The sequence below is a fragment of the Pseudorca crassidens genome, chromosome 16 (assembly GCF_039906515.1).
Source record: "Pseudorca crassidens isolate mPseCra1 chromosome 16, mPseCra1.hap1, whole genome shotgun sequence".
In the NCBI taxonomy this organism is placed as follows: Eukaryota; Metazoa; Chordata; class Mammalia; order Artiodactyla; family Delphinidae; genus Pseudorca; species Pseudorca crassidens.
In genome coordinates this window covers 30,554,695-30,572,179 of record NC_090311.1, presented here as the reverse complement: position 1 = coordinate 30,572,179, position 17,485 = coordinate 30,554,695, and the positions used below count along the sequence as shown (strand labels likewise).

General features: G+C 50.9%; 1 protein-coding gene across 1 annotated transcript in view; it reads right to left on the bottom strand.

The window, feature by feature from the left end:
* Positions 1–17,357, bottom strand: part of SLIT1 (slit guidance ligand 1) — a 172,395-nt gene extending 155,038 nt beyond the window's left edge. Inside the window, exon 1 of the mRNA XM_067709847.1 lies at positions 16,825–17,357. Within this exon, the coding sequence (XP_067565948.1) occupies positions 16,825–17,021 (197 nt within the window). The 5' untranslated portion in view covers positions 17,022–17,357. The remainder of the gene's footprint in view (positions 1–16,824) is intronic.
* Between the last annotated feature and the right edge of the window lie 128 nt (positions 17,358–17,485).

The following is a 17,485-nucleotide window of genomic DNA, read 5'->3' as shown; positions in this document are numbered from 1 at the left end:
GATGGAAGCCCAAGCTCCCCCAGACCCCAGCCTCCCCCATCAGCTTTGGTCTGTAACCTGGAGCTAAGCTAAGCGCCTCCTCTCAGGGGACAGCCCTCGAGAAGGCAGCCTGTGAAGCAGAGGCAGCTCTCATCGGGTTCGCAGGTCTGGGGCTGCAGCTTAAGGAGTCATTAACGCCACTTAGGCTGAGAGAATGGCCTCCACGGTCCCCTCCCTCTCCCCTCAGCCGGGCAGCCCAACAGGATCGAGTTTCCAACCTCGAGGTGGCCCGGCCACCTCCCCTGGAACCCTCAGCACAGGCTGCTGGAATGAGGCGAGGAGGTCGTTTTTCTCCGGTGCCTGATTCCTCCAACAGGTGCTCCTTGAGTGTCGCCATGGAGACCCCTCCCCAGCAAGCCGCCTGGGAAAACCAGAGAAGCTGCTGTGACCTTCAGACCTGTGCAGCCAGAGCAGGCAAGTGGGGTGGGCCCTCTGGGGCAATTCCCGGCCTCGCTTCTCAGGAAGAAGCCAGGATCCAGAGCTACCCTGGGGTCCCTGAGGTTCTTGCCACCAGGGCCCACATCCACCACTTCTCTTTATTGGGCGCCTCTGTGTGCAGGCTCTGAGCCCAACTCCAAGCATGTTTCATCTCATTTCACCTGCACAGTAGCCTACGAGATGAGTCAAGTTCTCTCCATCTTGCTGATGAGGAAACTGAGGCAGAGATTGGTGAAGCAATTTGCCCAGTGCCACCCAGCTCATAAGTGGTGGGGCCAGGACAAAATCCCACTCAGGCCAACGTGAATCCAGGTTCCTTCCCCTTCATCATGATGCCTCGTGTTGCTGGATTCCGTCGAGGCCACCCCTCACCCTGAGCAATCATGACTTGGACAGAGCCGAGGAACAACTTAGACAGACATCCTGGGGCCCTCTAATAAGACCGTGTGCTCTGCCCAAACAACAACATCAGGGCAGCTTCCCAGCCAGCCGAGCTTGGGCTTTAGAGCCAGACTATCCGGCTTCAAATTCCTACTCTACGATCACTAGCTGTGTGACCCTGGGCACAAAGTTTAACTTCTCTGCGCCTCAGTTTCCCCATTTGTAAAACGAAGATAATGATAACACCCACCTCTTAGAGATGTGGTGAGGTTTAAATGACTTAACTATTTCTAAAGCACCAAGAGCAGTGCCTGGCATACAGAAATGCTCTCTATATCAATATTCCCTGCTGCAATTATTTTTACTACTACTATTGTTGCTGTTGTTTTGTTTCCCTCAAGGACCATGGCACCACTAGAAGGGTGGTGCCCCAGGCTCAGCTCAGGCTGGTGCTGGGCTGCCTGTGCTATGCTGAGCAGGGAGGAGCTGGCTGCTTCTGCCCTGCAGGCCCCAGGATGCTGAGGCCCAGGGAAGATGCCCTGAGACGGTTCTCTCTCTTCCAAAAGTGATGGCTCTGCATCCATCCTTCTCCCCAGGAGGAAATACACTCCAGTGGCAAATGGCCCTGACTCCCATCCGTTCCTATGTGGTCCTAACCTGAAAGAAAAAACCTCGGTGGTGAAAGATTTGGGAGAAAATCCTCTGAAGCAAAATTACTGAGGGAAAAACAAAAACACACCAGGATTTCTCGAATCCTCTCGGGAAACAAGAATCTGGTCCCCAGCATCTGGGTGTTTGTGATAAACCGAAAGAAACCACTGGATTTCCTAAAGCTGTAGGAATAGACACCCTGGGCCCCGCTTGGGGCGCTCTGGGGGCTGCACGCCCTTCACAAGCATTTCTCACGGTTGGGTGGGAAGGCAACCGCTCCTGGTGCTGGTTCCTCCCCAAGGGCCCAAACTGCAATGGTGATGGGGAGGCTCAGCTGACCTCTAAATTCCCTTCCTGCCAGGTCTCCAAAAAATAAACACGCACGCTCTGACTGTGAATGAGACTGGCCTCCGAGCTGGGGAACTGTATTCCTCAGTGCTGTCCTTTGAAATCTTACCCTGGCCAAATCCACAGCACTCAGTGTCTGCAAAGTCAGACAGGAGAACCAAGGGAATGAAGAATGTCCCTACCCAGCTGCCGCCCGACAGAGGTAGACAGGCCCACACCCCAACCTGCAGGTGGACTGGCTGCATGGAGCGCCCAGAGCCACCTAACTGGGCTCCCCACCTTCCCTCTGGCTCCCCTCCAATCTGTTCTCCAGGCCACAGCCAGAGTGATCTTTTCAAGATGCAAATCTGATCGTGTCACTCCCCACTTAAGCCCTTCAATGAACCCCCATCACTCTTGGAATCAAGACAAAACTCTCCTTAACACCGACCACAAACCCCATGTGGCCCGCCCCACTCTCCCTGTTCTGATTTGCTCCCTCTGGTGGCAGGGCCTTTGAACTTGCCATTCCCTCTGCCTGCACTGCTCCCTCCTTCCACTTTGCCTAACTCACTCCAACTTTTCCTTCCAATTGGTCCAACCTCCCTATCACAGGCCCACAGGGCACTCTAACCCTCTCCTCTGCAGCACAAATCAGGGGCAATTTTATATGGATTTGGGACCTTCCTTGACTGATATCTCTACCCCTCCCCATGTATAAGCTCCTTGAGGACACGGACTGTGCCAGTTTTTTCTCATTATTGTATCTCCAGGGCCTAACGTAGTACCTGGCACCTGTTACCTGATAGATGTTTTAGTAAGTATATCTTGAATGCAAGAATAAATTTGCATTCAAACTGACATATTCTAAATAGCACTGGGTTGGGTGAGTTTTCCATGTTTCCCTGCTCCCTGACTCAAAAAAAAAAAAAACCCACACTCATTAAGAAATGCTCTCCCCAAATGGACATCAGCCAAGGAAAGCTTCACACAGAGAGGACGCTGCTGTTTTACCAACAACCATTCCATAGCCCACAGGTTAAAAGACTGATTTTTCCTCAGTTCCCTTGTTAGGAAAATACCAACCCCCAGGGCTTCAGCCACCCTGCTCCTCCACTCTCAAGAACCAGCTCTTCTGCCTCAGGGCCTTTGCCAGGGCCAGCTGGGCTCTGATCCAGAGCCCACAGAGTAACCCACAGCTGGCTTACTCCCAACATCTTTCAGGCCTCAGTTTAAATGTCCCCTCCTCTAAACCACCCTCCCCACAGGTATTCACTCAGCTCCTCCTCCAGAGCTGGCATGTTGATTTGTGCATTTAATATGAGGTCCTTTGGGGACTTCCCTGGTGGCGCAGTGGTTAAGAATCCGCCTGCCAATGCAGGGCACACGGGTTTGAGCTCTGGTCCAGGAAGCTCCCACATGTCCCAGAGCAACTAAGCCCGTGCTCCCCAAAATGGGAAATCCATGCACCACAACAAAGAGTAGCCCCCGCTCACCACAACTAGAGGAAGCCCATGGGCAGCAACGAAGACCCAATGCAGCCAAAAATAAATTAAAAAATAATTTTTTAAAAAAATTACAAAATAAAAAAGTATATATGACTGGCCTTAAAGGCCAGTCTCCCCTGCCAGGCTGTGAGAGGCAGAGGCCACATCTGTAAGCCAGCACCTGTGGGGGTGCCTGGCACACAGTAGTTGCTCACTAAATGTAAGCTGAACTATCCTGCCCAAGGAGCCTGGCTGCTGCCAGCACATCACAGCCGAGGCCGGCGCATCCTCCCATCAGCCCCAAGCCTTCCTCAAGCCTCAGTGGGTCATGATCCAGAGGCTCCTCCACCCCCTCAGCAGAGCCCACAGGCCTGGCACCAACCCCAGGGCTGGGGTCACCCTCCACCGTGTGATGAATCAAGAAGTCCCAGGGATGAGTAGTCAGGGGCCTCACACCACAGCAGATTTCCTACGGATCCTGCTCTGCCCAGGCTCCTGGCTCCCATCTTGTTTCCTTGGCTTGAGTACTAGCAATATCTATACTATCACAGCCAAGCCAGCTCATTTAAGCCTCATAATAACACCTGGTTCAAAGGTTTGCTATCAGTCTTGATTTTCAGATGAGGAAACTGAGGCATAAAGAATTTAAGTAACCAGCTCAAGTTCAGCCAGCTGGTAAGTAGGTTGAAAAGGCAAGACTTGAACCCTAGCATGTCTGACTCCAGGGCCCAGGTCTTTTTTTTTTTTTTTTTAATTGCTATAAAATACACATAACAAAATTTACCATTTTAACCGTTTTGAAGTGCAGAGCTCAGTAGTGTTAAGTACATTCACATTGTTGTACGACAGATCTCCAGAACTTTTTCAGCCTGCAAAACTGAAACTCTGTACCTGTTAAACAGTAACTTCCCCTTCCTCTCTCCCAAAGCCCCTGGTAACCACCATTCTACTTTCTGTCTCTACGAATTTGACTACTCTGGGTACCTCAGATAAGGGGACTGGCTTATTTCACAATGTCCTCAAGGTTCATCCATGGTGTAGCATGTGTCAGAATTTCCTTCCTTTTTAAGGCGGAATAATATTCCATTGCACGTCTACAAGTTTTGTTTATCCATTCATCCAACAGTGGACACTTGGGTTGCTTCCACCCTTCAGCTATCGTGAATAATCCAGCTATGAACATGAGTATACAAATACCTTTGAGACGCTGCTTTCAATTCTTTTGTGTATATACCCAGAAGTGAACTTGCTGGATCATATGCTAATTCTATGTTTAACTTTTTGAGGAACCTTCATACTGTTTTCCACAGCAGTCGCACCATTTTACATTCCCAGAAACAACACACAATGGTTCCAATTTCTCCACATCCTCGCCACCATTTGTCATTTCCCAGTTTTTTTATAGTAGCCATCTTAATGGGTGGGAGGCGATCAGAGCCCAGCTCTTAACCCCAACTCCATGGTGCATTCTGTTCTGAGGCACAAACCGCACCTCCGTTCCTTCACTACTGAGGCCTGGCCTTGCTCTTGCCAATACCATTCTCAGGTCTGGGGCCCATCCCAAAACCACATCCCTACAGACAGGCCCCACTCCCTGGTGGCCACCAGGCCTCCATGTCCATTGCCTGCCAGCCCCCTCTCCACTCACTGCCCACCCCAGGCCCCTGAGAGGCCACCCAGCAGCTAACTCCCTGGCCCTGACCTCAACCTGCAACACCACCTCCTTGCATCCCCCAACTCTGCTCACCACCCCCTACCCCTAGGCTGGACACCCCTCCCTGTGCCAGCCTGCAACTTGGGTCCACCTTGTAAACACATGCAGGAAGGAATCAATCTTGGCCAATTTCCCTTTATGTCCTAGTGCTAAGCCCCGACAGAGGTTTTGTAGGTGTTAAATGAATGATGAATGAATGAATGAAGCCAAGCCTTATTAAGATGTGTGGAGTGGTAGTCAAATTTAAAAATTAAACACAGGGCTTCCCTGGTGGCACAGTGCTTAAGAATCCACCTGCCAGTGCAGGGGACATGGGTTCGAGCCCTGGTCCGGGAAGAACCCACATGCCGCGGAACAACTAAGCCCCTGTGCCACAACTACTGAGCCTGTGCTCCAGAGACCGCAAGCCACAACTACTGAAGCCCGCGTGCCTAGAGCCCATGCTCCACAACAAGAGAAGCCACCGCAATGAGAAGCCCGCGCACTGCAACAAACAGTAGCCCCCGCTCGCCGCAGCTAGAGAAAGCCCGCGTGCAGCAACGAAGACCCAACACAGCCAAAAATAATAAATAAATTAAATAAATAAATTTATATTAAAAAAAATTTAAATAGAAACACATCTCAAAGCCTCGAGACTCAGAGCATCACTTACCAGCTGACTGTTTAACCCAGGGCAGACGATTCCACCTCTCTTATCTTCTCCTCATCTACAAAGCAGGGGTAAGTGCAGTAGACTCTTATCCCCCTTATCTGGGGGTTCCACCGCCACAGATTCAACCAACCGTAGATCGAAAATATTCCACACACAAAAAACAAATTCCAGAAAGTTCCAAAAAGCAAAACTTGAATTTGCCCTGCTCTGGCAACTATTTGCATATCATTTACACTGTATTTACAACTATTTATGTAGTATTTACCTCTTATTAGGTATTATAAGTAATCTAGAGATTATTTAAAGTATAGGAGAGGATGTGAGTAGGTTATACGCAAATAGTACGCCATTTTATATAAGGGACTTGAGCATCGGGAATTTTGGAATCTTATTTGGTGCTGGGTGGGTGGATCTCCAGGAACCAGTCCCTCAGGGACCTGTAATGCCTTCCTCCCAGGACTGTTATGAGGAGTGAAAGAGTGGACGTGGGTAAAGCACCTGGCTCAGAGCCTGGGCACAAAGTAAGGGCTCTGAATGGTGACCACCAACACCATCACAACTCCCTCCTCGATGCTCTCCATCTCTGCTCTTTGACCTGTCATAGGTCCTCCCCTCCCCAACCCACCCAGAGCTCTGGCTCCTCTTTTCCACAGTCGCCTCCCACCCCCTCTCCCCCGAGTGGGACTCCAGTCCACCTGCCCCTCTGCAAACAATCTCTGAGCGGCTCCCCTTGGAGCTCCCGTGCTTGTTCTCTCCTCCCGCCAACTTCCTCACCACCTACTCGCTCCCAACCATCTGCTTCCGCCTTCCACTTCTCCCAGAAAACCGTTCTGCCCAGCTTTGCCAGTGACCCCCCAGTCGCAGTTCCAGAAGCGTTCCTTGGCCCTCATCCTCAAACAGACTGGCTGCTCTCCACACTGTTAACCCTCCCCCCACCATCTCCAGACGCCTTCTTTGGCTTTAGCAGTAACTGCATCGCCCAGGTTGGAATCCACAAACGTCGGGCCAAGGCTCCCCTGTGGACGGGAGCTCCTCCTGCCCCTCCCCCAGCCGCTGCCCCTCCCCCAGCTCCTCCCTGGTGGCCCTCCCTTCCTGCTGCCCTCTTAATGTGGGTGGAAGCCAAAGGCAGTCCTCCTGCGTCTTCAAAGGACGTACTTTCTTCACCAGGAAACCCCAGCACCAAGCAGTGTTCCTCGGATTGTGTCCTGGGCACCTCCCACATCTGAATCACCTGAATGGCCTTTGCCAAAGACCTGCTGCCTCAGCCTCAGCTACTCTGGAATGGGCCTGGGGATCTGCATTTTATACCAGCTTCCCGGGAGATTTTTATTCCCAGTGACGTCTCTGTCTCACTGCCCTCGTGGGTCCCATTACTTCCCCAGAACACCCTCCCAACTGTCTCTCCAGCCTGAACACTCAACAGAGTGACCATCCCCTATTCCTGCCTCTAGGGTCATTTCTTCACATGGCTGTTTATTGGTAATTCAAACAAAAGAGGCAGAAGCTAACTTCATGGCTTCTCTCCAGGATCAGCCACCCTCCCAACTTTACTCTGCAAAATCATCCTCCCAGCCTCGGGCCATAGGGTCCCCTGTGACGTTCCCATTTGCTCTGACGTTCCCATTTGCTCTTTCTGCACCCTCTGCCTCCGTCCAGGCCTGCTTCCTCTCATGCCTTGGCCTCTGCTGTACCCTCCAAACTCTGTGAGGACTGTAACAGTTGCCTGCTGCTGTTATAACACATTACCACATACTTAGTGGCTTAAAACAACACAAATTATCTTACGGTTCTGGAGATCGGAAGTCTGAAATCAGTCTTGCTAGGTTAAAGTCAAGACATTCCCAGGGCTGCATTCCTTCCTGGAGGCTCTAGGGGAGGATCCATCTCCTTGCCTCTTTCATCGAGAGGCCGCCTGCATTCTGTGGCTCATGGCCCCTTCTTGGCATCACTCCAATCTCTTGCTTCTGTCGTCATATTTCTCCTACTACTGACTCTGACCCTCCTGCCTCTCTCTCTCTAGGGACCCTTGTGATTATTTTGAACCCACCCATATAATCCAAAATCATCTCCCATCTAAAGATCCTTAACTTAATCACATCTGCGAAGTCCCTTTGGCCCTGTAAGGTAACATATTCATAAGTTCCAGGGATTAGGATGTGGACATCTTTGAGGACCATTATTCAGCCTATCACAATGATCATATTTTCTAAAGCAAGGATCAGAATCATGAAATGTCTTACCACAGGTTTAAAAAAAAAAAACTCATTGAACACACATTTTTTTTGAGCACCTACCATGTACGTGGCGATGGAAACACAAAGATACATGAGACACAGTCCCTGCCCTCAGGAAACTCAAAACCCAAAGTACCCAACCAACAAACCACCTTCTTAAAAAGAAATAAGATTTTCTTCCCTACAAAAGAATTCCAATTAATAAATGTAGAACCAATGAGGGAAATAGAAAAGAAAAATTGGATAATAATGGTTGCAGGCAAGATCCGTTAATGGATGCTAAAATTAGTAGGTGAGAATTTGAGGACAAAAAGGATATTACATACTCTCAAAGTATCTCCCCCCGCAAATATTTATTAATTGCAAATGGAAAGATAACGTTATAGTGGAGAAACCTGGCAGACACCATCTTTTTTTTTTTTTTTTTTTGCAGTATGCAGGCCTCTCACTGTTGTGGCCTCTCCCGTTGCGGAGCACAGGCTCCAGACGCGCAGGCTCAGCGGCCATGGCTCACGGGCCCAGCCACTCCGCAGCATGTGGGATCTTCCCAGACCAGGGCACGAACCCATGTCCCCTGCATCGGCAGGTGGACTCTCAACCACTGCGCCACCAGGGAAGCCCTGGCAGACACCATCTTAACCAAGAGATCAAGGTTAACATCATCTGCAATGACACATATCAATGTCATCTACCCTCTGATAGGATGCTCTGGGAAGGGCACATCACCTCTGTGGCATTCTTGCCAAAAATGCATAACCTCAATCCAATCATGAAAAAACACCAGAGAAACACAAACCGAAGAGCAGTCTACAAAATAACTAACCAGCACTTTTTACAAATGTCAAGGTCACAAAGAACAAGGAAAGACTAAGGAACTGTCACAGGCTGAAGAAGACTAAGGAGAAATGACAATTAAATGCAATGTGGGATCCTGGATTGGGTCCTGTAATAGAAAAGGGACATTGGTGGAAGAAAACTAGTGAAATACAAATGAAGTCTATAGCTTAGCTAACAGTATTGTACCAATGTTTATTTCTAGGTTTTGATCATCGCGCTATGATTAAGAAAGATGTTAACATTAGGGGAAGCTGGGTGAAGGGTGTATGGGAATTCTCTCTGTACTACTTTGGCAACTTTTCTGTAAGTCTAAAATTGTTTTAAAATAAAAGTTTTTTAAAATTTTTTTTTAAAGAACAAAAATACAGCAGTGATAGAAAAACTGCTGTCAGAAATCACAGTCACCATAACCAACTGGTCTCCCCACCACCAACCAGTTGGTCTCTCCCTCCATTTATTGTCCATACCAAAGCCAGGAAACAGAATATATTAAAACACCATTTTGCACTTGTTACTCTCCACTCAAAACCCCTGGAGGCAAGTGCTTAAAGGGTCTTGTCAACGGGACACGGGAGCACCTTGAAGGGGTCCCACTGGCCAAATGTGGGACACTCTGAACATCAAAATAATGTAGTAACATTATTACAAATTATAACCCAATGAATAAAATAATAATCCACAAGTCCATGCTGTTACAAACAATCTTTCTTACAGTAGAATGCCAACTAATAAATAGAGAAGAAATGGTGGAGTTACAAATTTCTCATCCGTGGAACCAAAACTAGTGAATGAAAGTTTGATGCGTAGGATATTTACATGGCCTGGAAGTATCTCCCTGCAAGTCAATTATTAATAACAAAGGGGAAAATAGTAACTTTTCAGCAGAGAAGCCTGGCTGACACCAAATTACCAAGTAATCAGAGCTAAAATCACCAACATTGGGACAAACTGACATCACGTGTCTTCTGACGTGACCCACTGAGAAGGGCACAACGTTGCTCATTTAGCATTCCTGCCAAAAATGCATAACCTGAACGCAATCATGAGAAAAAAGCAGATGAAGCCAAATTGAGGGACATTCTACAAAATAACTGGCCAGTATTCTTCAAAAATGTTAAGGTCAAGAAAAACAAAGAAAGGCTAAGGAACTGGTCCAAATTAACAGAGAATAAAGAGCCATGACAAGTAGATGCCATGTGTGATCCTGGACAGAATTCTGAACCTGAACAAAACAATAGCCACAAAAGACATTATTGGCACAATTGATGAAATTCTAAAATGAACCACGGAGTAGATAATAGTATTGTATCGACGTTAAATTTTCTGATTTTCATAGCCTTATTGTCCTTAGAAAAATACACACCGAAGCTTTTAGAGGAAAAAAGTTATGCCTCCAATCTATTCTTAAATGGTTCAAGGAAAAAAGGTGTGTGTGCGTGTGTGTGTGTATAATATATGATAAAGCAAAGGGGGCAAAATATAAACAATTGAGTCTGGATAAGGGATATACTTTTGTTGCAACTTTTCTGTCAGTTTGAAATTATAACAAAATTTAAAATTACAGTGAACACAAGGAATCTTTTGGGGTGATGAAAATATTCTAAAATTGGACTGTGGTGATGTTTGCACAACTAGATTTGTTAAACATCACTGAATAGTAAAAAAAAAAATTATTATAAAATTTTACACACACACACACACACACACACACACACACACACACACACCCCCTCGGATGGCTCCCCATTCCCCAGCCACATGGCCTGAGCCTACCCATTACTTTAATCTTCTCTCTCAGAACTCACCAGCACAAATGTTTACCCCACCAGCTGGATCTCCTTCCCAAACGTACGGCACTCACCTCTGGATGCCCCCAGATTCCCTTGCCCTGGCTTCACCGCTCACTCACCTAATTCCTGCCCAACCTTCAAGGCCCAGTTCAAATCCCACCTCCCCATCACTCTAGGGATACAACTCCTCCTCCATGTCTCACTCCCATCTCCTCATCTCTAACATTGATGGAGTACTTTCTACGTGCCAACGTTATTCTAACCACGCCTACATGGACAATTTCATTTGAACTCACAGCCCTACAAGGTAAATGCTACGTTGCTCCCATTTTACAGATGAGGAAATTGAGTCACTCATGAGTCAGCCAAGATCTCTCAGGTGGTAGGTGATGAAGGTGAGATTCAAACCGGGCCATTCTCACAGCAAAGGCTGCGCTGGTAGCCGCTGTGCTCTACGTCCCTATGGGCATCCTTACACATTTGTTCTTTCGCAGACAGACCTTTCTCCCCACCAGGCCTCAAGCTCCCAGAGGAGCGAGTCCATATCCTGGACCTCTGCAGACACTCTGCACACGGCAGGTGCCCAACAGCTGTTTGTCCACGGCAGGCTGGGATCCAGAGAGAAGGGGAGGGAATCTCGAGCTCAAAAAGAGGAGCCAATTCTCCACCCCGAGCACAGCCCAGCTCCCTGGCTACTGCCCAAGGCCCGGCCGTCATCTGCTCTGGGTAATAAGTATTTGTATGGCGATAATTACAGCATTTGGGAAGAAAATCCCATTAAGCAAGAGCCCTGCCGAGCTGCTAATGCCGGCACAGAACTGAGACAGCAGCTCAGCCAAGCTCCCGTCTGCTCCCAATAACGCGGGGGCTGCCTGTCCCCGCCGCCCTTCAGCCGGCCCCCAAAGAGCACAGCCGCCCCTGCTGGCAGCAGCGGGCAGCCTGGGCCACCGCAGCCAGCCCCCTGCCTCCGAGAGGGGGCACCGTGAAAGGGGCAGCTCGGTCTCCGTGTGCCCCAAGGTTCCCCGGGGATCCAGAGCGCCCAGTGGCTGCCTGATGAGGGAATAGAGAGCAGGGCCGTGCTGGGATCCGGCCTTGAGTGGCACCCAAGTTCCTTTCACAGCCCTGCAATTCTCTGTCACCTTAATAACAATAATAATACTACCACTTACTGGGCACTTGCTGTGTGCCAGGCCCAGTGCAAAGTGCTTCTCCCAGCATCACCACATTTAATCCTTAGGACCACCATCTGAAGCAGGTCCTGTCATCATCCCCATTTTATGTGCAAGGAAATGGGGGCCTGAGAAGTCACACTTTCCTCCAGAGCACTTATCCCATTTTGCAATTACATGATTCCCCTCCTATTGTGTCATTCATCTCCATCTCTCCTGCTGGACTAAAACTCGGAGAGAGAGGCGCGGTTTCCATTTCTGTCCGGGACTATTCATTCGGCACCATGCAGACCTTCAAGAGACAGCTATCTGTTGAACGAGTGAATTAAACCCCATACCTTGCCCAAGGTCCCCCCAGCTGCTGAATGGCAGAGAGGGACTAAAAAGCCAAGCAGTCTGGCTCCAGAGCCATCCACCCTGCAGAGACTCCCTGCATGACACTGACCCGCGCCTTGTCTCCAAACCCTAAGGGACGCGGGACAGTCCAGGGAAGGAGCGTTCTGAGAGCCAGACCCCAGCTTGCAGTCCGGCCAACACTCAAATGCTTGCCGCCCACCGCCCTCTCTCCTGCCCCACCTGAACCCTCAAGCCTTTAGCCTGAGCTTCTCAAATAGTAAAACTAAGAGTCACAAAGCATTTTCACACACATAGAATGAGTGAGTCCTGGCAAAAACCCTATGAGGTAGTAGGTATCACTCTCCCCGGAGGCAGAACACCCACCATGTGCCAAACACGCCTGCAGGCCCTCTACATGCATGCACTCACTTAGTCCTCACCATCAACCTGCAACCGTCATCCCCTTTTACAGATGGGGAAACTGGGTCTCAGGTCACATGGAGTGGCAGCACCGGGCCGTACCACCAGTCACTCAGAGCCCAGCAATAAGCCCAGTGCACCTGCTACTAGAGACACGAGCTTCACCAGGAGGCAACTCCCCCTGCACCACGTGCGTCTCTACTGCCGGAGCCCATCGAGTCCTGCTCAGAGAGCCCAGGCCGGCCAGGCCCCGGTGGCAGACGTGGCTTCTGTCTGGCCCTCTGACCCCTCTCACCGCAGCCACCATCCAATCAATGTTTGGAATTCCAACCAGGCTCCCAGACAATCAGCCTGGGGGTGCCCTGGGCAGCCTTCCTTGGTCAAAACCACCCACCCCCATTGAACAGGGCCTCCAGACTCGGGGCTAAGCTGGGAGAAGGCATGGGCTTCCCAGGCCTCAGCAGCGGGCAGGGAGCTAGGGCAGTGGACAAACTGGCCAGGAGGCAAGGGGACATACCGAGGAAGGCAGGAGTGTAGGCCCCCATGGCCCAAAGAGCAGCAGAAAGTGCTGGACCTGGAGGCAAACAGAAGCCAGCAGGCCTCCCAGGGCCCTCTCTCCATACTCAGGCCTCTCTCCTCTCTGCATCCTACACCCACAAGGGGCATCCGCGGCAAGCCTGGAATACAAGTGTCCAGGGTGGAGGGGAGAAGTGGTGTCCACACATACTGCACTCTCTCATCACACTCTCCTAAACACTCTAGTCCAAAAGATTTTTTAAGTTAGAAAAAAAAAAAATCCAACTGAAAGGTCCTTGAGTAGAAGAAAAAATGATAGTGGCCATGGCTGGGCCCCTCTGAGTCTGGGCCCTGCAAAGAGACAAGACCCCAGGCCTCCTCTACCACACTCCCAACCTTGCACTGGACTTCAGTTGTTCCACTGCAGTGAATTATTCAGCATCCCTTCCCCACCCGCCCAACAGCCCCACAGTCCCTCTGGCTGAGCCAATTTCCTCAACAGCTCTGGAGCCTGCACAGTCTCTTCCCAGAAGGCCCTGCAGCAAACCAGTGACAATTTCTTCCCACGTGGGGAGACGGGCTGGACCCGGAGTTATGGAATATATGATCATAAAGTTGCTGGGCCTCACAGGCTGCCGGGGAAACTGCCCAGAAGACAAAAGGCGAACGAATGCACAGCTGCGGTCTATAAAAATTTCACAGCCTCGGAAGAAGCCACTGTTTCAGGCTCTGATACTGCACGACACCCATATTGATTAGAGAGAGCATATGCCACAGTTATTTTGAGCCTGCTCAAGGCCTCTTTTCAGGATGTTCTTTTCCTCTTCAAATGGCTCTTTCGCGGCCTGCCTGTTGAAAAGGCAGGCTCCCTCTGCTTTCTCCAGCCTTTCCCAATCCAAGAAGTTTTGCACACAGCAAAGGTCAGACCTGATGACTTACCCCTGGATCTGAACCCTGAAGTCTCTAAAGGAAAAATCCAGATAGAGAAAGGCCTTCCTGACCCTTCCCAACCTTCCCAGTCTCAAATCCCATCACATTCCACTCCACAGCATGTTTCAGCCCCAGGGCAAAGCTGGTCCGTTCTCCCAGCAGGCCGGCCACACTCCCATCTTCAAGCTTTTTGCTCCTGCATGCCCTGTCTGGGCTGCCTGCCCTCTCTACTTGGCAAAATCCGACCCAACCACTATTGAGTCCCAAAGTACCTTCATAAAATGGTCCATCCCCTGGAAGCTCCTTCACCCCAGAAAAGAGCTTCTAATCCCAAAGCTTCCTCCCCACAGCCCCATTACACTGCCAGAGCTTACAGTTAGGTGCACCTGCCCAGTCCTCTCAACTGTACATCCCTTCAGAGCAGGGACTTGCTCACTCCCAGCTGGAGCCTCAGCACCAGGGCAGTTACGGACTCCACAAACACTTGCTGAATTAAGTAACAAGACTCTTCTCCTGATCCTATTATAATAATGGCCCTCAGCAAGCATCATAATGTACCAAGAACTTCCCATACATTACCTTCAGTCCTCACAAGAACCAGAGACCTTACGTATCAGCAGCCTCATTTTCCTGATAGAAAGCAACTAAGGCTCAGAGAAGTTAAGTCACTTGCCCAAGGTCACACAGCAAATAACTAACTTTACACCAGGAAATTTCACTTCCATCTCACTCTGATTGCAAAAGAGCTAAAGAGTTCATCAAAGTCAAAACAGACACTACCCTCAAAACTAAAGGTGGAGAGAGAGCAAGAAATGAAATGACTTCAAAATTCAGATCCAAAAGCAAAGGAGAGGGGCTAAAATTCTCAGACCTAGGCCGCTACCAGGGTAACAGCTGCAGGAGAATTGCCCCGAGGACAAGGCAAAGGAACAGAGATGAGGTCCAGAAGGAACATGGAGGGTGACCCTGCAGCCTCAGGGGTCCTTTAGACAGATTTCTGACCCTCCGTCCCTCTCCAGGGCCACACAGGATCCCCAAGGAATCTGTTTGTTCCAACTTCTCCCCATGCAGTGCCACAACACACACACACACACACACACACACACACACACACACACACACACACACACACACACACACACACACACACACACACACACACACTGATTCCCACCTAGATTGCAAATTTTCTGAAACCTCCAAGGGAATTTTTCAGTCTCAGCCAAGAAGAGTCTGGGGCAAACGTGCTAATTGCTGACCTTGGTACGGAGTTTGATCCAGGAGACAGTTCTTCCCAGGGCCAGATTTCTGCCTCTGACCAGCTGAGAGTCATGAAAATGTGCTCAAAAGTTCTCAAAATCTGTACACCTTTCCTGAGAGCCACTGCAGGGACCCAGGAGTGTGAGAAGAAGGAGAAGGCAGATTTCAAAGGGGCCAGCAGCCTCCTCCGAAGTCCAGCTCAAAAATCCCCCAAGGCAGCCACCTCCGCAAGCGGCACAAAGGCCCTTCATGAGGGACTTCCCAAGCGGCGCAGTGGTTAAGAATCCGCCTGCCAATGCAGGGGACACGGGTTCAAGCCCTGGTCCGGGAAGAGCCCACGTGCCGCAGAGCAACTGAGCCCGTGAGCCATGGCCACTGAGCCTGTGCTCTAGAGCCTGTGAGCCACAACTAGCGAAGCCCATGGGCCTAGAGCCCGTGCTCCGCAACAAGAGAAGCCACCACCATGAGAAGCCCTGCACCACAACAAGAGTAGCCCCCGCTCGCCGTAACTAGAGAAAGCCCGCACGAAGCAACGAAGACCCAACGCAGCCAAAAAATAAATTAATAAATAATAAAAAATTTTAAATAAAAAAATAAAAGGCCCTGCATGAGACCAAAAATCTGCACACACAGCCCATGTACATGGGCTCTCCCAGGCTCACACTACTGAGGTGACACCACAGATACCAGGAATTCATGCAGATACACATTCTGCAAGAGAATCTGGGAAAACAAATTATGTATGTCTATAAACACACACACATGCTAATCCCACCCCCCCCACACACACACACACATTTTACAAAATTTGGTGAGTCTAGAAAGGGCCAAGTTTTCTCAAGAATTTAGAAGGGAGTGACAACAGCGTAAGAGAAATGACGGTTTTTATGACTTATCATGGTCAATATCTTTAACCTCGTATCTCCCACTCCAAGCTCCCGACCTCTCAGCATTATTTACGGGCTCCTTGTCCAGGTCATATCTACCCCTCTCTGTGTGCTGAATGTAACATACCCCAAGGCTCAAACCCAAATCCCTCAGGTCCACTGTCTGCCTGGGTTGGGGATGGCTGGATGTGTAGTAGGGGACAAATGCCTCACATCTGGAAGGAAAAAATTCTAAGACTCTGAGGCAAACAATGGGGAGAAAGGGGGAGACTAGGACCTTCAACTCCATCCCATCCTGCTGCCCATCACCAGCCTACAAGCCCTCAGAGCCCACATGCACACCTCCCACTCAGAACACAGCCCAAGCCCCACGTGCCCAAACGGAGACATGGTGCCTGGTGAGTGTGAGCTTCCCTCCTGGGTGCCAGGAAGGCTTTCTGGCACCAATTCCCAGACACCCTGGAGAAATAAAGTGCTGGCGCAGTGGGAAGGCCTGCCGTGCTGAGCGCAGGGTGCAGGTGTGAGGATGGGAGCTGGCAGCCCCGCGAGGGCCCTCTGAATCCCGAGAAAGGGAAACATTGGCGCTCCTGGCTCCTGGCTTCTGGCTCGGGAAGGACCCTGGCAAGCACTGACTCATTTATTGGCTGCAGAGCCCAGGCCCCTACGGTCCTGCCCCCACCTTTAGCCCTGAATTGCATCGGGGTGGGAGGGCAACCTCGAGGCTCCCCGCGGGCTGCCGATGAGGGCCATACTCACAGGCGCTCCGTGTTCCGTGGAATGTTCTTGGGGACGGCCTGCAGCCCCGTGCCGTGGCAGTCCACCGTGGTGCCGGTGCAGGTGCAGAGGGCGGGGCACGCCGTGGCGCCCAGGCGCCACGCGGCTGCCCACAGCAGCAGCCAGAGCTCGGGCCGGACAAGCCCCGCCGAGGGCCCCCTCCAGGTCGTCAGCGCCATGGTGCCCGCACCGCGTCCCGCTTGCTTGCCAGACGGCAGCAGCCGCTTACCATCCCCGTCCGGGGTGGCCTCCAGGTGCAGTCCCGGGGCAGAGCCACCGAAGAGACCGCGGGTTTGTACGCTGCGCCCTTGCGGGCTGGGAGGCACCTTGCTCCTCCAAGCGACGGCGCCTTTGCGCGGACGAAGGGAGGGCGCCTCGGGCGGAGGGCGCTCGGCTCCTCTCCGGTTTCTCGCGGGCTGCGTCTCCCTCCCTCTCTCCAGCTCCCAACTGACTACTGCGAGGAGGAAAATGGGCAGGCCCCGCGCGCGCACGCACCCCGCGCGCACACACACACACACACACACACTCACACTCACACCCGCACGCTCGCTCCCACCCAGCAGTCATCCATCAATCGAAAAAGCACACAACCAGAGCCAGACTCCTCCTCCCCTCCCCGCCCCCGCCTCCCGACGACCACTCG